Consider the following 24,365-nt stretch of genomic DNA (forward strand, 5'->3'; position numbering starts at 1 on the left):
ACAGTCAGACAGTCAGACAAACATATATGGAAACATTATTAAAAAAAACATACTTTCCTAAAGTTTCAATGAAGATGTTCAAACTTTTTATGACAGATGGACATACAACAGACAGGTTAAGGAACATATTGACAAACATTGGTTTCAAATTGTAACTTATTTTTCAGAGACAGAAAGTACACAGAAGATACTCGGAGAAGAAATTTAAGCAGTAGAAATGCCTCAAGAAATAACAACCAGGTTAGTTGGTGTAAATACCGTATAGTGTTCAATAAAAAATGACGCCATACAGTACAAATTTCCAATGATAGGCCAATATACAATTTACCATCGGTCAATTACAATGTATACTGGCCTAGAATTGGTCATTTGTATTGTATGACGTCTTATTTTATGGGACACTATATTATGTTTTGTGTAGTAGGTCCCCCCTTAAGTTATACTGGTACCCCAAGTTCTTTCATTTGTTTACATAAAAAGTTTGGGAACTTTTATTTATACTTGATAGGGATATATAAGCTTGTATTGTCAAACTTCATTAATCATTTTTAGAAACATAAAAAGTTATGAGTGATCGTCCATCTTTTTATAGCCAAGATCCATAACTATCCTATTTGATGGGCTGAAGTAAACCAGCTTTAAAACCTAACCTACAATAAATCAGTTCATAAAGACGGACACAGATCCTGTTACTTTTATTTTAGGATTTAGATTAGTTCCTATAATTTAATTGCTAGGAGGGGGGGGGGGATATTGACCCACCGCGCCGCCTCAAAATTTAGTTTTACGAAGAAAAAAATTGTTGGCAGAGGAAATTTTTTCTACAGGCGATTCATCTTCGAAAGTACTCACTAAAAAATAAAACTTTACCTAATTTAGTTTAAATCATAAATAATAACTTAATATAATTTATTTATTTTTTTTGTAGATTTGGGATTATTGATAAAACACTTTATATAGGGATGCTCTATCAGAAATAAAATAATTCTACCCCGTGCTTTTTTCCTTTTTTCAAAAATCACCCAAATTTGTAATCCTCATATAGTCACATAATATTACTAAATATTATTTGAGTACCTTTAAATGTACAACCAATTACGACACAACCCAATCTTTCCCGATTTTGTATAATTTTTTGAGGAACACGACTCCAGTGACGTCATATTTTTCTTTCCCGAAAAAGGGAAGGGGGGAAGAAAATCTCTTCAAAAGAGATGGGGAAAACCCCCTTTTCTCCCATCTCTTTTTTTCTTCCCCCCTTCCCTTTTTCGGGAAAGAAAAATATGACGTCACTGGAGTCGTGTTCCTCAAAAAATTATACAAAATCGGGAAAGATTGGGTTGTGTCCCAATTACTCTTATTTACTTTATTTAAGCACTCAAGTGGCACTTAGGGCTAGGGAAGAAGCCGACTCGCCCTCCCATTTTCAAGTTAAGTTAAAAGAGTTCCTTAAAAAATTTTGAGAGGGGGGTAATTTTTTGTAGGGATGATTATTCTTCGGAGGGTGGAGATACCTATAAGTAGCTTGACTGTAAAGGAGAACCTTAACAATTCAGAGGCTAGCAAGATATTTCGCTGCAAAAAAAGAAAGCTTACTACTTTATATAGTAGGATTAAAGTGTGTTAAATATTCTTAAAGACTTTTTATTGCAACGTTCCAATTTATGTTGTCCAAAATTTCTCATCAAAATTCTGAAATTCTAGAATTTCTTGGAAAAATAAAAAAATGCGCAAACACACAACCAGAACACAGACAAAGATTGAAGTGAAAATTTCGGACAAATAGGTCAGGAATCTAAAGGGATAAGACAATGGCCAAAAAATTTATTTAAATTCCCAATGATAGTACACGAAATCACCCCCTCTGTAGATTACAATTTGTAGTTAAAAACGTTTGGACACTTAACTAATGAACCAACCAATTAAAATTCATGAAAAGTCCCCAAAGTTGAACTGTTTTTAACCAATTTTTAAAATGAATATCAAAAATATACTATGACACCAATAGAATTATACTACAGAACAAAAAAACAAATAGGCCCCAAAAAAACTTTTTTGGGGGATTTTAAATTTTATTTTTTTACAATGGATTGAGAAAGTTTTTACAGATCAGAAGGCTTTTTTATTTTGGGGTAAAATTCTTAGCTTTTAGAGTGTTTTGCTTCTTAAATATTTAATTCTAGTATAGAGTAAAATTAGGTCTTTTGATTTCATTAATCAAAATTCATTAAAAAATTTATTCTTTACAATATATCAATGTACAGACTGACTCTAAATGTAAAAAAAAATATATAGATTTTTATCATTCGTATTCCAATGTTCTTAACTCGGATTGCATTACCCTACAGAAAAAAAGAAAAGAAAAACGTTAAACAGGATGTATTATTATCTTTTTTTATTTATTTTATGAATTCACGTCATATAATGATGTTTTGCTGCATTTTTCTGAAGTTACAGGGAACATAAATGTTACGGATAGACGGACAGACTGACCTAACCTAATTTCAAAGATACATAGAAAAGTTTTGCTTTTGAAACTTAAGTTATAAGGTTTCGTGATTTAATTCTTTAAAAATTAATAAACATTAAATATAATATTTAGAAAAAATTTTCATGAGAAAAATATTAAAGCTTGTCTTTTTTATAAATAATTAGCTAACTTTTGTTTAATTTAGGTAATCTGTTTTTGCATTTTATTTTAAGGAATTTAGCAAAAGAAAAAGAAACAGAGAGAACGAAATCCCATAAGAGAGAAGCTTAAAAATAAAAAATGGTTGCAGTAGTAATCTCGAACGACAAATATAGCTATAATACAAAGTAGAACGATGTCTGTCTGTCCGTCTGAAGCTTAAGATCTCGGTAACCACTGAACCGATTGGATTCTACTCTTCAGGGTATATACCTATTGGTCCTGTGGTAGTTTTAAGCTATTTTCTTGGGGGGTGGGACACCCCCAACCCCCCCAAAAATGAAAATTTTCTCCCTTCCTCTTAGGGGCTAGGTTCAAACCGCTAAATAGCTTAAAAACACCCAAATACATATACAGATAATCCTATTAGAAAATCTTTTGTTTCAAAGTATTAAATTTCAAAATACACAATTGTAAAATTTCCACCTTGTAATTGAAATGTTAATTTTTTTCCAAACCAAATTTATGTCTTATTTGGTTAAAACATGTGATTTTTTTAGCTTAAGGAATGGGTACATCTAAATGGCACATACTTATATTAAAAATAAGGCAAATAAATTGAAAATATAATTTCAATGTGTAACAAGTATTTGGAAATTATTGTTTAAAATTTAAAAATTTAAAATTACAAAGATGTGTAATGTTACGCAGTTAGAAGAGTACTAGTCATAGTTTTCGTCTTAAAAGTATGACAATAGGCATAATTAATCTTACCTTGTGTACATTGTGTTATATAAATCTTAATTAGATTTTACCTAACAATAAATTAGTTATTATATCACAATACAATTTTAAGTGTAAGAAAAAAATAGATTACTTCAAACCCCTATCTTTAAACTCCTAGAATATCATGATAGAAAACAAATGGATTGAATCTCGTAGATTTGAGTTTTGTTTAGGTTAATTATAGGTTAGATTAGCCCGTAGCAAGGACACTCCTCAGGTATTGGTTTTCGCAGGGATAGAGCAAATTTCATGATATTTTAATTCGTTTTATCTTAAATTCAAGAGTAAGGGAAGAGTTCAAATAATATATTTGAGTGAAAGTACTTGTTCTAAAAGTTGCCTAAATCATATTCATCAAACTTTAAGTTTGGTTTCCTTGTATGAAATAATGAAAAAAATCTGCCAACATTTCGCTTTCTTCATGGTTCGCCAATTTACATTTGCATATTGTTACAAGCAGGAGGGATTAGAATCAAATGATTTTAGTATACAAAAATCGGTGCTTTCCCTCCAAGTGAAAGTCAAGGGGGAGAGGGTTCCTTTGCCTTACCCCTGCGATGTTCCTTTACCCTTTGGTATGGAGACCAGTACCCAATATAATATAACCTAACCTGAACTAAAGCAATAGATTTACTAACATAAAACTCCCCTTTAAAAACATGTTTTTATTTTGCTCGACAATGTACTTTCAGGAAAATTCCCCAAAAAGAGGTAAAAAAGTAGTCCATTTTTTATAATTATACTCTGTTATTCAATTATTTAAAAAGCTTTATTTCTGACATTTAGATGTTGACGTTCTTATGTTTTTCAGAATTGGAAGATATATCATCATTTATCGTCCCTTGTCTCCGAAATTTTGTTATTATATTAAACCCCCTCCATATTTCCCCCAATCCCACTTTCCAAAGCTTTTATTCAAATGACTCAATTAAGTCTAATACAAGTTAAAAATTTTGAAAATAAAATACAACAAATATATTTTTTAAATCAGTATTTTATTTTATTTTAGATTGTTGTCTTTAAATGGAATATTTTTCTGAATTTTTTAAAAATTTTACTCTCATATGTCGTTCATTTACAAGGATGGCTAAATCCATAAGTTGCGTAGTATAATAATTTATGATAACACTAGCTAGCGGCTGCGTCCCAAGAGGCCTATAGATGCAATTTTTATTGAGAGGTCGGTGGTACCTCCCCCAAAATAGCTATATACCCTAAAAGACAAGAGAAGCTACACTGTAAAGGAAAACCATATCGGTTCAGCGGTTAGCGAAATCTTTCAGTACACACAAACATCCCTTTACTTTATTATTTACTAAGTATATTTGCGATTACTTTTATTTAATGAAATCTTCCAATTTTTAACATGTACAAAACGGCCTGCTTAATTGCTTCAAGATCCATGTCAGATCTATATAGGAAATAAATGTCTATAAACGAGCTCAAGTTTTCCAAGGAATATATGATTAAAACTCATAGTGCTCCAATAATCCACAATAAACTCTCATTGCCCAGAACGATAAGACCCATTATTTTACTTTATTAAAAAAAAATAATTTTTTTCATTTCATGTTGCTATTTACCTTATATTGATGTATTTAATTTCTAATCATAAAAAAGAAAATTTAAATTTATAATATGATAAATTTAAGAAAACTATGTTTTAAAAGAATTCGATTGTGGCGACATTTTGTGTGTTCAAATATTAAACTAAAATTGTAATCATCATCATTAACCCTTTGGTGATGGTAATGTAAAGAAAAAAATATAATTTAAAAAAATCTTTTAAAAATCATTTAAATTATTAAATATTTACTTTCTTTTAGATAATAATGCCGGGTGAGGAAAATAGGTTTATTGAGAAATAGATATGCATATAGAAAACTAGCCAATAGGGAGATAATTATATCGAGCCAACTCTAGTAAGGATATAAATAAGAAAAAATCTAAACTTAAAAATTAATTATCTATTAATAACGAAATTTAGTCACAAAATTATTTTAAAAATATAAAAGATTTTCATTGTATCAAGAAAAGTATTTTGCATATTAGATTTTTGCTGTTTTAAATGACTAAAAATGTAAAATATTTGAAGGTATATGCCTTAGCTAGCTCTTACGCTGAGTGAACATTAATATGTATACATACAAATAACCAAGTGTATTTCTCTATCCATTTTCATTAATGGGGACTTGTGTATAAATAACTTCTAAAACTACTTTATAATGTTTAAAAATTATAAGTTTTAAAGATTAGAATGTAAAAGTTTTCCTTAAGTATAATATGTTTTTGAAATTTAAAAATTATTTTTTTTGTATTTTTAGGTAGTTTTTAAATTAACATGATAAAAACATAAGAATATTGGCACACATATGAATTAAAACGCCTTTAGACAACAGGATGACGTTAGCAGTAGTTAAACAGAAGCAACGTTACTTTTAAAATATTTAGGAAATTAATCATATGTATCACTAGATTAAATCAAGTTTTATGATGTATCAAAATTGAGAAACAGTTTAACTGATCAGTTTAATTTTATTACTGCTCCATAGACCATATTAACTAACACTTGTCGCGAGATTCCAGAGCTATACTCAATACACATGCTACAAAAGTTATGTGAAATTTTTTTCTTGGTTGATTTAGTGATTTGAAACATCTAAGCTTGATAGTTAAAAATCCAAATTTAAAAAAAAAATAATATCTTTAAAAGGATAACAACTTCCATAAAAGCGAAATTCTAAAATTAGACAAACGGATATCAATACTTGTAGAGTGTTCGAACTTAAATTTTAAAGTCTAAACTAAATTTTATGAAAATTTGTTGCAAAGAGCTTAAATACAGGATACTGATAAAAGCCATACTTACACTTTCAATATTTAATTATTGAAATGCTTCACTTATAACACTGTACCTTGTTGTTCTAAGAATCAATACAGTAATTTATTTAGCCTTGGCCAAAAAACAAAACAAAATCAGGCAACCACTCCTTCTTGTTCTTTAGAGATAAAGAAATATTTTGTATTAGATAAATCTTAGCCACGCACTCTGTTTCTGTACTTTTATCATCTAGAAAGACCTCTAGGGATAGCCCATGTTTAAAACTAAAAACTTTTTTTTACAAATTAATTAGATATTGCTCCAGATTTCGCCTACTCATATAATAGATCCTCCAGCTGGCTAATATAATGATATTGGATGAACGTACTGGCCAAAAAATGAAGACTATAGTAGCAACCTAAATTGACGACAAAATTTTCCCTTGTCATAATATCCAAGTGATTAAATCAGATAGAAGGGATAATGGGCTGTTTATTACACTAGTCCCCAAGATTTTTATAATAACGTTTTCTTATTCGTTGGCTTTACTTAGTAGATTTTGATTAGTTGTTTCATCAAGTTGAGTATTTAAACGTTTCAACCACTAATTTTAATCCACAGAAGAGGCATCAAAAGTAGGGATGTACATGAATTTCGTCATCTATTGTCTTATCCTTTAGATCCCTGAATTATATATTGATTCTATTTCATATTTTAGGACGACCTGGTGATTCAGTCAGCTGATGAATTTGACAGCGAGTACGTCGATGATGAAGAAGAGTTGTCGCTCAAAAATTCTGAAAAAAGTTCCGAGGTCTCGGGAGAGCATAGTGTAAGTTTACATTTATTCTGCATAAATTACATTTACTGAATATGTCGTTGTGATAATTGGCGTGTAGTTATTTATCGCATCGTATTATAGACAGCTCTCTGCGGATATTAAAACGATAAATAACAAGAATAATTCCAACTAACATAACTGGAATCAATTTTATTAATTAGATTTTAAAATTCGTGAAAAATTCTTCAAAGTACGATGCTATAGATTAATTTAAAGAATTGGTTCTAGTCCAGCGGATATTAATCGGCTTTAAAGTCATACTGGAAATTCTTTTCCAAAGCCTAATGACCTTCTATAATACTTAATATGTCATTAAAATACCTAACTTAAAGTTTCCTAACTGCTTTGGTTAATTGGGGAAACTGTTTACCAGTATGACTTCCAAACCGAAGGATTAGAACCGGTTACGTTCTCATCCATACAAATAATGTATAGCATCGTATTACAGACAATTTTCCACGAAAATCATAATGAAAATCATAGAATTAATACTAGTTTTGTTAGCTAGGGCTTTCGGCCCCTCGGAACTATTAAAACCGGTTTTAAATATCCGCGGAAAGCTGTCTTTAATGTGATGTGATAAATTAATATCCCAAGACAACCTTTCTATGTAACCTTATATAAAACGATGTCTGTTTGTCGAACGTTGAAGTCTCCTTATATTTTTTTTCGTCGATTGGGAACTTTAGAATAAACGCAATTTTTAATTTCTTTATGTTTAATAAAATCTCGCAAACTAGTTGTCTGATTGATTTTTTTTAGGAAAGCTTTATATGTATAGGTTCTTGGTAGGTTTATGTTTTTTTAGTTGTACAAAAGTTGATAAATATTGACATATTATTTTTATTTCAGCGGGTAAATTCACTGCGAAGAACATTTAGTTCAGTCCTCAGCCGTCTCTCAAAAAACAGCCACCATCAAAATGGACACGGTATTTATGTTTTTCTAGTGTGTTGGAAGTAAGCCTTTGATACGACGGACGTTCTTTGAGTTTATATTGTAGAGAGGCTTTGCTTCTAATTCAACAACAACAGAGAGTTTTATTTACATGTATATTGATCTATGCTTTTGACAATAAATTTTTCTATCTACAGATTTGGCTAGGTTAATTACAATATTCCTTTCCTATATATGCATTTGCGGGAAAGGATTCAAAAATACAATGGTTTTATAGGTTAATTGAGATTTATTACACAATAGGCACATTTAAATACATTTATTATTTAATGGGGTCGTAGCTTATCATGATATAGGTCTGTCCACTACATTTAATTCACTTTAGCATTAGTTAAAAATTATTTTAAAATTAATTGCCTAATGTAGGCAGATATAGAAGCGCTGGAAAGTGTCATTTGTGACGTAATAAAATATGTGTATTATCCATCTGTATTTTATGGGTTTCCTTTCCCACTTCTCCTCTTATCCCTACTTTTTAGACATATTTTTAGGACGTCATACCTAACAACTTTCCAGCGCTACGAGGTACATTTGGCAAATTTGACTCGAACGTTTTGGTCTATAAAAGTGATCCAGTATATCAAGACCAACTATATTGTTTTGTTTGCTTGTTATATGGTATATTCATTTTCTTTTTCAGTGCCTTTAAAAAATGTCGTTATGCTGACCTTCTTTAGGTCAATTTTAATGTATCCTGCCATTGCATGGTAATTTAGTCTAAGTATTGGCCTATCATTGGTCATTTGTATTGTATGACGTCATTTATTTATAGCCACTTTAAATTGCTTCACTGTTTATATTTTATGTTTGAAATATTACAGTACAATAGAATTAAAATAAAATCCCCCCAAAAAATTAAAAATTTAAGACAACTTGCTCTTACTCAACCATAAAACAAATATTTTTAAAGAAATTTCTTAAATGACACTTTTGGTCATAATTACAATCATTTTGATTAAAAAATTATGAGATTATTATTCATTAAATAAATAATTATGAGTAAGCGTAATAGCATTTTTCTTTTAAATGTAGGATGTATTTTTTCTGAGTAATCTTAGATTATTGAATTATTTTATTAGAAATTTTGAATCAAGTAAAGTTGGGTGAGTATTGGTATAATTTATTTAAAAAAAACTATGTTTACCGGCTGAACATACATGGTTTTTAGGCAATTAAACCTATGTTTATTACTGTGTTTTAGATATCAACAAAGTATTTGATTATAAAAAAAATTTAAATATTAATTTGATATACATTTAGGAAAAAATATTACGATCTAAAAATGAATATTTAGATAATTATTCGTAAAGGTTTTATGACAAAATATGAAATAATAGCGACCAATACATTTAATCTGCAGTTGAGGTAGATCACTGTGGTTTTTTTTATACAGTTACAGATAAAATGGAGGTAAAATAAAATCAAAAACTACAAACGAACATAATCTTATTGAATAGCTGAGCTGTAAAAAATCTTAGTAATATAAAAAGATGTCCAGCTGTTTGTTTATTTGTGTAATTTTGGCTGGACCCAATTGGATTTAAGTAGGAAGAGAGAGGATATTAGACTGTAAATAACACTAGTACCCAAAGTTTAAAAACCAAATCATCTTATTCGTTGCCTAAAAAACTTTGGATTCTTCCATTAGATTTTGATTGTTGGTTTCTAACTTAAAGAAGTATTGAATTTTACAACCTAAATTCTAATTTACAAAAGACAAAAAGGGTAATTTTGTTTATTATCATATGGAATGTACACCAATATATCTCAATTGTCTTATCCGATTCCTGGGTTTCAATGTTAAAAACTTTCTTAAAATTAAAATTAAAAAAATACATAAAAATAATGAATCACCCATCTAGCAGGAAAAGTAAATTACAAAGCACAAAACAATCATAAAAAAATTCAGCAATTATGAAAACGAAAAAAAAAGGTTTTGTAAAATTTTTCGAGAATCGAAGCGTGAAGTAAAAAATTAGGTTTAGCACAAAGGATAAATTTGTAAAGATATTAAAAGAAGAAAATCACAATTAAATTCCTACTTCTACAGTGTATTACAGTTGTGTCATACCATTGGGACTAAATCACATTAGGAATCCTCTAAATGAGAAAGAACAAGTTTTTTAATAATTGTATAATTTTATACAAGAAAGCATAAAAACATATTTTAATTTGCAAATTCAGAACATCTATTTATTATTTGAATGCTGGAAAAATTCAAATTTTGTGTTACATGCCAATCAAAGTTTTTAGATGGTTAGTATTTTTAAAATTGGTGTATCTTTAGGGAGGAGGGATTTTCTCCCGAACAATCAAAAGATTTGCAAAGCTTTTTCCCTAAAAAAATCATTGTTAAGTATTAAAAAAAACTTTTTCCTTAGCTTATTTTGAAAAAATGAAGTTTTCCATAAGTTTCTTTCTTACTTTAGTTCTGTTAATATATTACGCATCCATATACTTTTTTTTTAAATAAGGGGGGGGGGTCTGTGCTCTTTATGCACTATGTGGGAAAGATATCTTACTGGTGATAATTTAGCATATTATAGTAGTATATACATCCTATGTGTGTTTGTCTATGTGTCTGTACTGAAGGATCTCGGTAACTGCTGAATCGATCGGGTTCTCCTTTACAGGGTAGCTTCTCATAGGTCCCGGGAAGGTATATAGATATTTTGCGGAAGGTATTTTTTAGAGAAATCACAAAAAAAAACTATTTTTTCTAGATGGAGGTACAACTATGCTACAGAACTTTACTGGTACTCTGGACAGGTAAATATATCATTATCAATATTAATATTCTGGATCGAGGAAAGAGAACCAAGTTGCGGGTTTCACAGTGGCTTTTCTCCTGTTTCTAGTCCTTGCGGGGGACTCTAGCCCTTTTGGGCATATTTCTAACCCTGCGGGGCAATCAATAATATTTATCCTAACCTAACCTTAATAACCTTTCAAAAGCTACTGTGAAAATTCGATGAATTCTGCTACTTCATAATCTTTCCATGACCTAACATTCTTTATTCATGTCAGACAATATTAACTAAAAAATCTGGACACTGGACAATGTCATGTGGAATGTCATAAAAATATGTCTAAAAAGGAAGGTTGAGAGGAGAAGTGGGAAAGGAAACCCCTAAAAAAAGATATAAATAACAGAAGTATTTTTATGATGTTGCACATGACACTTTTCGCTGTTACAACAAAATTCCAAAGGCTTTGAATTTACTTTGAGTCTGTCGATTTCATAACTTTCACGAGTATTCCTGTAGCAATTAGGCATAATCCAGAAACCCCAATCTCGAATTATATTAAATTGAAATGCATTTTTTATTGACAAACATTAGAGCCTAGAGGGAAAGACATTAGTTAGTCAATTAATAAGTCATGATTAACCTCGTGCTTCAGTTGTTAGTAAGGTTTTCACTGTTGAAAATTAAAAGCTCACAATTTGTTGATTTCCTAATTTCTAATGAAGCAAAGAATTCAAGTAAAGTCTTGACAATTCTTGGAAATAATAAGATTTCAGCAATAATCATTATAATTTCATCTACATGTCTGAATTTTTTTTAAAGGGATAGTAATATTCTTTGAAATGAACATTTGGTTTTATCATAAACTATTTTGCACTAACTTGCCTGGTGTTATTTTTAAGTCCATGGCTCTTATTTGTTGCCATAATTTTTATTATTTTTATTTGTCATAGGAGTGAATTTGCCTGAAATTTGCGTTAGCACTAGAATTACTATTCTAGTATTACTGAGTTGGTAACGCAATTGAATAATTACTTATGAATATAAATATAAAAGTTGGATGGATATTACCTAGATTACCTCGTACGGGCGGGATTGCAGTACCGGAACTTATCGACTTGATGTACTGTCCAGGTCCTGGTCCAGCAATCCAGGAGAACTAAGGATGACTAACGCACCCTTCTCTGTCCAAACACCCAAGGATATTAGGCTAAGTAACATCCATCAGACAACCAACTCTCTGTGATGCACGACCTTTGTCTGAGAAGTCCCAACTGTGCATGGTAACGAGTTGCGCCTGTTTTGGGCCAAGGCATTCCCCCTACTCTAACTATTTATGTCGCGCATCTGACATAGCAGCAGTAGGAACCATTTTTAACGTCTTTAGTTATGACGCGGTGTCGGCCCGAGATTCGAACCTATCACCTTCCCGACGACGAGCGGATGCGCTACGTGTTGAGCCACGGTCGCGGGTAGTTGGATGGATATATTGACATGGGAAAATTTCTCGTGAATTTAGTTTGCTAATGTGGACCTCATACATCACTTATTGGTCAGTTCGTTCATCCAGTAAAAGGGTAAGGGATGTAGTAGAGGATTGGATGGGCGGTAAGACAGCTGCAAGTATCACTTTATTAGAGTAAATGCTAATCTGAATATTTTCTTGTCGAAGAGTTTACCATTAATTTTTCGCAAATGACTTCAAGGATATGATGATTGTTGACCGTGCTAGAAGACAAGGATATAGCATTTGGAGAGAAAAATACTGTTTCGTATAAATTTTGGTAGACGAATATTTGGCTGAAATAGCACTTGATAATTATCCACAGTAAAAGGAATCAGTATTCCAAAAATTATAATAATAGGATAACTTACAAGGAAAGTAAATTAAGAATATGTTTTAGACGGACGTACGTACTTTCTGATACCTAATTGTTAGAGGAATCATCCTGCAAAGTTTGAAATCGATGGTACAATTCAATCATATGTGCATTTAAAAATACCCGTAACTTTATAGTTTGAAAAATTACAAAATATTTACCAGCCGGCCGAAGCACAAAAGGCTAAGCTGCCCACTTTTAACATTTATTAACATTGTTTTTTTTATGCCCTGGTGGTCATAATTTTTCATATACACTACAGAAACTCCTTGACATGTTATATGCAATTTTAAGTTTTGCACATTAACAATTTTTATGTCAGTTACATGAGTTTACAAATTTTATGAAATTAATAATCATGGTGTATGTTATTGGATTGACATTAGAGTAAAACACTAATGGGAGAGAGGGTGAAATAACTCTATCTCTCCATCGCATCAACCTTGTGCAACCTTTCTATTGGATCATTGTAAATCAACCAATGGTGTCGATTATATTAACAAAACCAAGTAGCAGAAAATAATTTAGAAGCAGTCAAAAAAGGTCATTGAAAAAGAAAGGGAGGTAGTTGTCTGTATACATTTGTACTATAGATCTGTTGGATTCAAGACAATTCAAGAAAAAAAATCTGTCATATCTATAAAGTATTAAAGTTTTTTTTTGTCTAAAGCTTAATATCTCAATAACTAATGAACCATAGGGTTCTCTTTTTCATCTAGCCTGTAATGGTTTTAGGCAATTTGATTTTCAGGCTGAAATATTGCGATGGTTTTTAGCTATTCTACTAGCCTCTCTCTGCCCCTTGAATACAGAGCCTCTAGATAATTGGGGCGTAGATACATACTAAATAGTACAACTTATTGCATTATTTATGTTGATTATGTAAATAAAAAGTCAAGTACATAACTTCATTTGTCTTCACTGTTGATGGACAGCTCACATTCGGTAAAATTTGATGATATAAACCAATTTAAAATTTTGAATTAGTAAGAATATGTCATCAAGAATCAAACCTGGATTAATAAATCTATCTATAAGTCTATCTTCTTATAATTAACGATATGATCGTTTATCTATCTGAAATATTTTGAAACAAGAAAATAAAAAGTTTTTTTATAGTGCCTATAAAAGAAAACTTTTGGCCGAAGTATCCCGAGTATCATTTAAAAACTTTTTAAAAAATGTAATAGGTTATATCTGCAAAAATAAATTTAATATCCAAACCATCCATAAACCATCATCAATTTTCTATCTAATACTAATATGTGTTATTCTTAAAAATCCATCTATCTATCTTGACTTACTTCATGACTCTTGTCTATCTATCTGATTCTAAATACTTGTTTAGAAAATTCCGGAACAGCAAGAATAAACTTGGATCCAACGTTTCCTTGGATGGAAGGCACTCAGGTATATTTAAAGATTTGGATCATGGGAAGAAAACGAAGTAGCGGGTTTTATCGTATTTTCACAGAAGCTTTTCTTGCGGGGCTAAATTCCTAACCATGCGGTGTAATCTTTAACATTTACCTAACCTATCAAAAGCTACTGTGAAAATTAAGAAGGGTTGATAACTTACTAAACCCCCTTGACAAGTGTGTACACCCCCCCCCCCCACCGATACACCACCCTAAATTCTCTACACCCCTCTAAAACCACTTTTAAAGAGTCTACACCCCAAAAAAAACACCTTTGAAGAGTCTACACCAACACGATACACCCCTTAAAAACACCTTAAAGTGTCTACACCCCTCTAAAAACACCTTTAAAAAGTCTACACCCCCACGATACACCCCCTATAACAAACTTTAAAGTGCCTACACCCCCCTTAAAACCACCTTTAAAGTGTCTTTACCACCACGATACACCTCTGAAAACCACCTTAAAGTATCTACAACCCCCTATAACCACCTATAAAAAGTTTACACCACCACGATACACCCCCCAAAACCACCTTGAAAGTGCCTACACCTTCAAAAGTTACACCTCCCTTAATTTTGATTAATTGGGGGTAGACAAAACCATGTGCATGTTACCAGTAGGTACTATGGTACATTCTTCACAAAAAAATATCAGCAGGTTTAACATATCTTCCAAAAATCTAACTTTAATGTTATTTTGTTCAAAATTGACATACATATAAGTAAATTATACAGGGATATATCAATGAACTATAATTATGGTACTTTTGAATTTCTAAATAAGATTACTTTACGGGTGTAATTTAAAGTCCAATGCCCCCTCCCTCTCTAATAGAAAATTTGAGAAAGAAAGCATTTTCTGGAAAACTTTAATGATAACAGATGTCAGACATTTTGCCTTCAGCTATTGTTCTGAGTTACATCATTCTACTTTGTTTTCATTTTTCAAACGAAACATTTTGACATTTTATGTAAAAAAAATGTAAAACAACAATGCCATCCAAAGTAATCCAAACACAGGCATTATACTATAAATGGCTATCTGTCGAAGGTTCTGCAGGGGTTAGGCTTTGTTAGGTTAGCATTTATGGGTGTCGTTTTGGATTAGGTCTTTTGTAATACAGGCCTCTTGTAGGCTAAGATTTTTTGCATGATTAGGTCAATTTAGGTATTTTCTAATTAAATCTTTGGTAGCAACGCCCTAACAAAGTAGTATTATGTTTGTTTCTTTCTTTAGCGTAATTAACTTTTTATCGGTTTTACTTTTTTCGGCAAAAGCATTAGAAAATAACCTCAGTCGTTCTATGCAGTAATTGAAAATCTATCCGCTATAAAGGCATTAGTTTTCAAGAATACTAATCTAGTTATCATTAAAATTAGTTTTCTTTTAAACTTTAGAGGGTATAATTTAATCTTTATTGGGTGGTAAAAAGTAAAAAAATAATTTCTATCAACTGCGATGTAATTTTAGCACCCCAAAATATTGTCCATTTTCCCATCCCTTATATAAAGAGATCTAACAGAAAACAATATATATTTTTACTAATTATTTTATATTTCCTTAGATAAAACAAAGAAGAAGACATTTATGATTTTCACATCGGAGGTGAGTACAAACCTTTGTTTCATTTCATTTTGGAGCCAATCCACTCTATAATTTACTTTTTATAATCGTCAATCTGTTCGTTAATCTGTAAAGCCATGAATTTGGATGTAATTTTTAGATCATATTTAAAATAGACACATTACCAAGAACATCTAGTATATAACTTAGGGCGCTCTGAAGGTCTAAAGACATTTTATGAATTTAATATAAAAGCTCGTTTTCCGTCTTGATTAATAGTGCTTGGAAAGTTTATATAATTCTCATCCTTGTGGAAAATTATATCCAGTAAAAAATCTCCAGAGAAAATATGACTGTAACAAAGATTTTTAAAAGAAATTTATGATAAACATAATGATACCTAAACAAAATTATCCCTTCTGTAGATTACAATTGTTGGTTGAAATGTTTGGACACTGCATGTTTGTAACCAACAAATCAAAAAGTATCTAAAGTTTTGAGCCAACAAACACGTTGCGTACAAAACATTTTTGGGTATCAATTTCCAGTCCAATGTCACCTCCCTTCCTGAGGATGTCCATATGTCAAATATACAGAAAAATATCTATGTGTTTAAAAATAATAGAACGATTATTTCATTTGTTCAGGGAGGACGGGGATTTATTATTAGCGACGATGAAGAGGTCACAGGAATCATTTCTTACAAGGTAAATATTTTGGTGCTTTCCCTTAAGGTGCATAGTCGAGCAAACCAACCCTCCCCCCCCCCCCCCGATTATTTTTAGGGGGACCGGTTCTCGACTGTTAGTTCTTTTTACATTTGATTAGGTTATGTTTTTTTAGGTTCCGATTAGCCCTGCAGGGTTAAGGCCCACCATTGGGGTTAGGCATATAGATACAAAAACACTTAAAAACAGCACCCTATACTTATTTTGCATTTATTTCAAAGTAAAAGAGAGTGTTTCGTGGATTCAATAGCAAGTTTCAGAAAGTTTGTTTAAAAAAATCCTGAACATCAATTCGAATCGAAGCACCCATTCTCTGTGTCTTCATACTTTATGCTAATTTCATCCAACAATATAAAGTAGAAAGTACATTTGACTGAAGCTTAAGAGCTCGCGAATTGCTTCTCCGAATCATTTGTTTCTTTCTGAAAGATATGTAACCGTCCTGGAGTGGTTTTAAGCTGTTTACTGACAGTCATTGTCCTTCTTTGGAGGCTAGGGTCAACTATAATTTTTAAAAATATGAAAATAATACAACATCAGTTTCAAAACAGAATTTTCATTAAACTTTTATTTTTTAGGAGGGAAAGAAGAAAAAGAAATCAAAGAAGGAACATGGAATTAGGTACAAAGTTTATAATTAGAATAATTGTTTTTAAAAACTACAGTTTAAAAAACAAATATGTACTATTAATATTCAATATTTTTAAAATCAATATTAAATTTGTTGGAGACTTTGTACTGCTTTAACTATAAAAAGTAAAGCACAGATAACTTTTTTAGGCAAAAAATTGACAATTTTACAGACACTTTGAAGAAAAAGAAAAAGCGAGGCGTAAAGGTAACACATTAATTCTATACAAAAGGAGGACAACATCCACAGAAGCTAAGTTCAACAAACAAGACGTACAAACGAATATTAAAATAGAGTAAAATTACATTCAAAGTTCTATTTAAAGTTAGAACGAGGATCAGTCTAGATATAAATGATATAAAACTAAAATAAATGTTATTTTAGGCAGCCTCGGAAACTCCAAACTTCTTGTTTGTAAACAAACCTTGCTTTTCTTCAAATGAATCTTTTGACATCCCCGGTAAGTTCATCTGTCAATCCTTATATAAAAGTAATAGGATCTGTGTCCGTTTGTCTGTCCCGAAAGATCTTGCTAACCGTGAAACGGTTATGGTTTCCTTTTATATTTTAGCTTCTAATAGGTCCTGGAAAGGTTCATAGCTAATTTAGGAAATCGCCCTAAAAAAATATTGTACTTTATTTTTTTCTCTTTAAAAAGATTTAAAGTATTGGACGTCGTCTCCACCCCCCCCCCCCCCCCATGTTAATGCCCCTAGAGGTCTATAGTCTTTTAGTTTATCTATATGTCGTTTCTGTCCATTTATTTTGTCAAGAGTTTATCTGCTGATTAACAAACTTTCATTTTGACTTAGTTTGTACATTTGTTTTTAATATAATTATATCTGCTCTTCTTTAAGGTAGAAAGCTAACATTCTGTAAAGGTTTCGTGATTTTCGGATATTCGCTGTCTTCCTATTTCATTTTATGTCACCTGAAAATTTGTGTCTGTCATCCTTGTTTTTTTATAAATCAATATTTTGCTGAAAACCATCTTTCTATACAAAATAAATTATATTATCTATTTAGGAGACTCAGTGAAACAGATCCAAGACACCATCAGGAAAAGATTATTTACCTACATAAGATCAACTTTGAACTGTATTGACAGAGGATGTCTGTTACATAAGGTTTATCAACATGAAACCAAAAATACGAGATATAGAGAAGTTAATTTCTAAAAACAAAATCATACATCTACCCTTAACAACAGCTTAATGATTCACGTTTCCATCAAAACATGTTTAACGGACATACAGCCATACGAGGATAAAAGCATAAGAAATAATATAGTAATTTTAATGGTAGTCACGGGATTCCTCCCCACGGGATTCCTCCCACTGGATTCCTCCCAACGGGATCCCTCCCACGGTATTCCTCCCACACGGGACTCCTCCCACACGGGATTCCTCCCAACCGGGATCCCTCCCACGGGATTCCTCCCAAACGGGATACCTCCCACGGTATTCCTCCCACACGGGATCCCTCCCACGGGATTCCTCCCAAACGGGATACCTCCCACGGTATTCCTCCCACACGGGATCCCTCCCACGGAATTCCTCCCACACGGGATCCCTCCCACGGGAATTCTCCCAAACGGGATACCTCCCACGGTATTCCTCCCACACGGGATCCCTCCCATGGGATTCCTCCCAAACGAGATACCTACCACAGTATTCCTCCCACACAGGATCCCTCCCACAGAATTTCTCCCACACGGGATCCCTCCCAAGGTATTCCTCCCACACGGGATCCCTCCCACGGTATTCCTCCCACACTGGATCCCTCCCACGGGATTCCTCCCAAACGGGATACCTCCCACGGTATTCCTCCCACACGGGATCCCTCCCACGGAATTCCTCCCACACGGGATACCTCCCACGGTATTCCTCCCACACCGGATACCTCCCACGGGATTCCTCCCACACGGGATACCTCCCACGGAATTTTTTCCAATTTTCAATTTTTCAGGGTGGGGTGTCCTTCCACACCCCCGTACAAAAAAATTTGAAAATCTTTTTTTTTTCATTTTAAAATTTTCGGGGAGGGGGGGTGACCTTCCACACCCCCCCAAAATTTTTTTTTTTTCATTTTAAGATTTTTGGGGGTGAGATAACCTTCCACACCCCCCTAAAAAAAATTTTTTCAAATTTTTTTTTTCTTTCCATTTTTAATTTTGTTGAGGGTGGGGTGACCTCGAACACCCCCAAAAAAATTTTTATTCAATTTTTTTTTTTTTTTAATTTTTGGGGGTGGGGTGACCTTCCACACAGGATTCCTCCCAAACAGGATACCTCCCACGGTATTCCTCCCACATGGGTTCCCTCCCATGTTATTCCTCCCACATGGGACTCCTTCTATAAATGTTTCAATTTTTTCCCATTTTCTATTTTTCAGGGTGGGGTGACTTTCCACACCCCCGTAAAAAAAAAAATTTTCAAATTTTTTTTTTCATTTTCAAATTTTTGGGGTTGAGGTGACCTCCCACACCTCCTTAAAAAATTTTTTTCAAATTTTTTTTTTTTTCATTTTAAGATTTTAGGGGGTGAGATGACCTTCCACACCCCCCTAAAAAAAAAAAATTCAAATTTTTTTTTTTTTCCATTTTCAATTTTGTTGAGGGTGGGGTAGCCTCCCACACCCCCAAACAAAATTTTATTTAAATTTTTTTTTCTTTTCATTTTTAAATTTTGGGGTGACTTTCCACATCCCCCTAAAAATTTCTTTTTCTGTTATTTTCAAATTTTTGGGGTTGAAGTGACCTCCCACATTTCCATAAACAAATTTTTTCAATTTTTTATTTGTTTTATTTTCGGGGTAAGGTGACCTTCCACACCCCCCTAAAAATTATTTTTTCAAATTTTTTTTTCTTTTCTGGATTTAAAATTTTTTGGGGTGGGGTGACCTCCAACACCCCCTTAACTTTTTTTTTCAAATAATAAAAAAAATTTTAAATGGCAAAAAATATGAAAATTGAAAAATTTTTCAGGGGAATGTGGGAGGTTACCCCATCCCCCTGAAAAGTTTAAAATTTAAAATGGAGGAAAGAAAAATTTTTAGGGGGGTGTGGAAGGTCAGCCTACCCCCGAAAATTTTAAAATGAAAAAAAAAATTTGAAAAAAAAAATTTTTTTGGGGGGTGTGGGAGGTCACCCAACCCTTAACAAAATTTTAAAATGAAAAAAAAAATTTGAAAAAAAAATTTTAGGGGATTGTTGGAGGTCACCCCACCCCAAAAAATTTTAAATCCAGAAAAGAAAAAAAATTTTAAAAATTTTTTTTAGGGGGGGTGGAAGGTCACCTTACCCCCGAAAAATTGAAAATGGAAAAAGAAAAAAAATTGGAAAAAAAAATTTTTAGGGGGGTGTGGAAGTTCATCCCACCCCGAAAATGAGAAAAAAAAAATTTGAAACAATTTTTTATGGAAGTGTGGGAGGTCACTTAAACCCAAAAAATTTGAAAATGAAAGAAAAAAAAATTTATGGAGGTGTGGGAGGTCACCCCAACCCCAAAAATTTAAACATGAAAGATAAAAAAATTTTTAGGGGGGTGTGGAAGGTCACCCCACCCCCAAAAATTTAAAAATAATCAAAAAAATTGCATAAAAATTGAAAATGGAAAAAAAAAATTTGAAAAAAAAAATTTTTTAGGGGGGTGTGGAAGGTTATCCACCCCCAAAAATCTTTAAATGAAAAAAAAAATTTGAGAAAGAATTTTTGGGGTTTGGAAGGACACCCCACCCTGAAAAATTGAAAATTGGAAAAAATTTAAACATTTTTAGGAGAAGTCCCGTGTGGGAGGAATACCATGGGAGGGAACCCGTGTGGGAGAAATACCGTGGGAGGTATCCTGTTTGGGAGGAATCCTGTGGGAGGGATTGCGTGTGGGAGGAATTCCGTGGGAGGTATCCCGTTTGGGAGGAATCCCGTGGGAGGTATCCCGTGTGGGAGGAATACCCTGGGAGGTATCCCGAGTGGGAGGAATTCCGTGGGAGGGATCCCGTGTGGGAGGAATACCGTGGGAGGTATCCCGTTTGGGAGGAATCCCGTGGGAGGGATCCCGTGTGGGAGGAATACCGTGGGAGGTATCCCGTGTGGGAGGAATTCCGTGGGAGGGATCCCGTGTGGGAGGAATTCCGTGGGAGGTATCCCGTTTGGGAGGAATACTGTGGGAGGGATCCCGTGTGGGAGGAATTCCGTGGGAGGGATCCCGTGTGGGAGGAATACCGTGGGAGGTATCCCGTTTGGGAGGAATACCGTGGGAGGGATCCCGTGTGGGAGGAATTCCATGGGAGGGATCCCGTGTGGGAGGAATACCGTGGGAGGTATCCAGTTTGGGAGGAATCCCGTGGGAGGGATCCCGTGTGGGAGGAATACCGTGGGAGGTATCCTGTTTGGGAGGAATCCCGTGGGAGGGATCCCGTGTGGGAGGAATCCCGTGGGAGGGATCCCGTGTGGGAGGAATCCCGTGTGGGAGGTATCCCGTTTGGGAGGAATCCCGTGGGAGGAATTCAGTGGGAGGAATCCTGTGTGGGAGGAATCCCGATGGAACCATTTTAATGCTTATTTGAATTGGTCAAAATTATCACTATTGAGACCAGAGGCGTGCAGGAAGGACGTATATTCTACCCATTTGCAAGATTATAGGAGTTGTATACACCTCTCTAGGTGTTGTTCACTTCCTACATTCCTCCATGCCCACTACACCCTCATAATATATTCCACTAAAACAACCGAGGCGAGTGTCAAGTAAAAAAGGCACAAAATTATAGTAAAAGAACGTTTTTTACTTTTCAGTTCTTTGATCATTTAAGAGGGTGGAGACTTAGAAGGTTGAGTTTCTCACCCTCACCCTTTTTACAACCCCTCTTGTTGTCTGTACTATACCCTGTTGTCACCCCCCTGACAAAATCCTGTGCACGCTACTGATTGAGACAATCTGTGTTTTTTTTCATATGTTTAAATAATCCTACTGTTAAGATGGCAACACGAACTGGAGGAAAATGAGGAGGCGAGAAACAAAAAGATCGATCTGAAAAAGTCTTCATCCATGGTATGTTATGTTATGTTAAAAATCTTCTATAACAAATATGAAAGTTGTTATAGATGCTTTCAAATAAAGCATTCTGTTGAGAACTGATAACCCCACCTTTTAAAAAATGAAAATAAAGGGGGAAAGGGTTTAGTTTTTTTTTGTGTGTTTATTATTTAGGTCACAGTGGTTGGATAGCCCCCGTGGGTTAGGAAACCACAGGCATGGGGGGGGGGAACAAGTCTCGTTATCTTTAATTAACAAAAACGTTGCAACGTTTGAAATTTGTCGGCAATGAACAATGATTTTAATCGGCTACTATTCAAGATATGTAGTTGACTGTTTTAAAAAAAGAACATATATAATAAAAAGTAGCTTGATGTCTGTCTGTCCGTCCGTCTATCCCTTAAGATGGTCCAATGGTGGTTATAGGCTATTTTTTGGGGGGTGGAACATCCATAACCCCCAAAAAACAAAAAATCTCATACCCCTTTTTTTAGGTAGGCTGTAGCACTAGAAAGCAGCCTGTAGCAGTGCCTATTTTAACAAATTGTGCACTAGGCAGCAGCCTGTAGTAGTGCCTTTTTTAAAACAAATTCTATTTAGAAGGGTTGACTTCCCCTTACCCCATAAGCTTGGACGTCCGTTAGTTCGCTATTTCTATTTTGATGAAATTAATTATATAATCCCTACTTATGGATGTTGTCATCTTTGTTTCAGAGAGATTCCCGCGGCAAGATGTACAGATCTGAAGTTATGCTGAGTCTTCCCTACAGGTTACATCTTTAGGGTTCTAGGACAAACGCAGAAATGACAAACTTCAGATTGGACAAACGCAGGAGTGTCTATAATATTTAATTTATTTAGTATATCTAAACAAGTTAGGTTAGGTTAGGTTAAGATATGAATATATACAAATAGGCCACCTGGAGGGTTAGGCATTTAAAAAAACTTTAATATTGTTTGAAATATATTAGGTTAGGTTGAGTGCTCCCTTCGACCTTTGTCACTCATGCCTTTGTCCTAGGGCCATCTTAATAAAAGATTCTATATTTTATAGTTTTACCTTGGAATGTAATTTTCTATCGCCTCAAACATATGTTGCGCACCTAGCCTCCGCTATTTTCTCTCTAAAAATATGCTGTTTAATGTTATCAAATATTTGGGGGGGGGGGGGGGGGGTTGCCAATAGTGGAAAAACTTTTGGGTATAGTTCCTTTCGTGACATCGCCTCGTAAGGGCGTTCGTCGTATTTTCACAGTAGCCTGTGGTAGGTTTTTACTTTTTTTAGGTTAGGTTAGGTGATTGCCCCGCAGGGTTAGAGCCCCAAGAAAGGAGAAAAGTTACTGTGAAAATACAACGAAAAGCCCCTTATACTCAAACTTTTTGGGTACCAAAAGCATTTCATCTTTTACAGAAAAAGATTAGAAATGCAACTGTTATAGAAAATTAAAAGGGATATTATTTTGACAAAATGATTCTTTTTTTTTAAGTTTATCAAACTCAGGGGCCGTGATTCAGCAAACAATTTTCAAAATGTTGGCGTTAAACTTGTCTTGTGGTGTAAATAAAGGGAAATGGGTAATGCGGAGGGGGGGGGGGAGTAATAAAGTTGGTTTGTCAGAATCCAGGTCTTATGTTCCTGATTAAGCTAAATAACAAGCATGAGCTTTATCGCATCTTTCCAATAAAATTGCACTAGGAATTCTGATTTTTTATTTTAGTGTGGACGAAGAGAATGAAAAGAAAGAAAGAAAAAGAAATTCAAGGTACAGAAAAGTTACATATATACTTAAATAATTTGATAGGAGGCGATGGAAAGCGTCATGTGTGACGTCATAAAAATACGTCTAAAAAGGAGGGATGAGAGGTGAAGTGGAACAGGAAACATCTAAAAAAGAGAAGGATTTAAACGTATTTTATGACATCAATGTATGCTTTTTTTATTCCATTTTGCAGAAAATTTATGTGTAATTTTTTTTTAGCAAATTAATGTTCTGTTTATTAAGTTCTATGACTATCACTCTACAAGTGTTTTTTGTCCTTCCTTCTGATTGTAGAGCTTCGCTATTACGGATGTTGTGATCTTTGTTTTATTTTTAGTCCATCCAGAAATTTATCCACTTATTAATCTATTTAGAAGCCTGAGCCGTAACTCTACATCCTCCTTGAGGTTAGATAGATCATCTATGGATCAAAGGTAAACTAAACTGCATCCCAACTAAATCAGTCAATCAATTTCTAATGCCGCGTTTTCGCGCGCAAAAAAATCAATTAATCACAATTTTATTCCAAATTTCTAGTATAAAATTAGTTTTTTTTTTTTAAATTAA

The 24,365-nt window shown here is 33.3% G+C and overlaps 1 protein-coding gene across 1 annotated transcript in view; it reads left to right on the plus strand.

Moving 5' to 3' along the window:
* LOC145331402 (uncharacterized) overlaps nucleotides 1–24,365 on the plus strand; it is a 29,330-nt gene that overhangs the window by 2,179 nt on the left and 2,786 nt on the right. The window contains exons 5-19 of the mRNA XM_080176032.1: nucleotides 168–240; nucleotides 6,955–7,068; nucleotides 7,930–8,008; nucleotides 10,758–10,803; nucleotides 14,010–14,071; nucleotides 15,648–15,688; nucleotides 16,294–16,353; nucleotides 16,953–16,996; nucleotides 17,155–17,212; nucleotides 17,390–17,465; nucleotides 18,032–18,063; nucleotides 21,979–22,053; nucleotides 22,753–22,808; nucleotides 23,757–23,801; nucleotides 24,173–24,232. Of these exons, the coding sequence (XP_080032158.1) occupies nucleotides 168–240; nucleotides 6,955–7,068; nucleotides 7,930–8,008; nucleotides 10,758–10,803; nucleotides 14,010–14,071; nucleotides 15,648–15,688; nucleotides 16,294–16,353; nucleotides 16,953–16,996; nucleotides 17,155–17,212; nucleotides 17,390–17,465; nucleotides 18,032–18,063; nucleotides 21,979–22,053; nucleotides 22,753–22,808; nucleotides 23,757–23,801; nucleotides 24,173–24,232 (921 nt within the window). The remainder of the gene's footprint in view (nucleotides 1–167; nucleotides 241–6,954; nucleotides 7,069–7,929; nucleotides 8,009–10,757; nucleotides 10,804–14,009; nucleotides 14,072–15,647; nucleotides 15,689–16,293; nucleotides 16,354–16,952; nucleotides 16,997–17,154; nucleotides 17,213–17,389; nucleotides 17,466–18,031; nucleotides 18,064–21,978; nucleotides 22,054–22,752; nucleotides 22,809–23,756; nucleotides 23,802–24,172; nucleotides 24,233–24,365) is intronic.

This window comes from Acartia tonsa, chromosome 11, assembly GCF_053477335.1.
Source record: "Acartia tonsa isolate MP-2025a chromosome 11, ASM5347733v1, whole genome shotgun sequence".
Classification (NCBI taxonomy): domain Eukaryota; kingdom Metazoa; phylum Arthropoda; class Copepoda; order Calanoida; family Acartiidae; genus Acartia; species Acartia tonsa.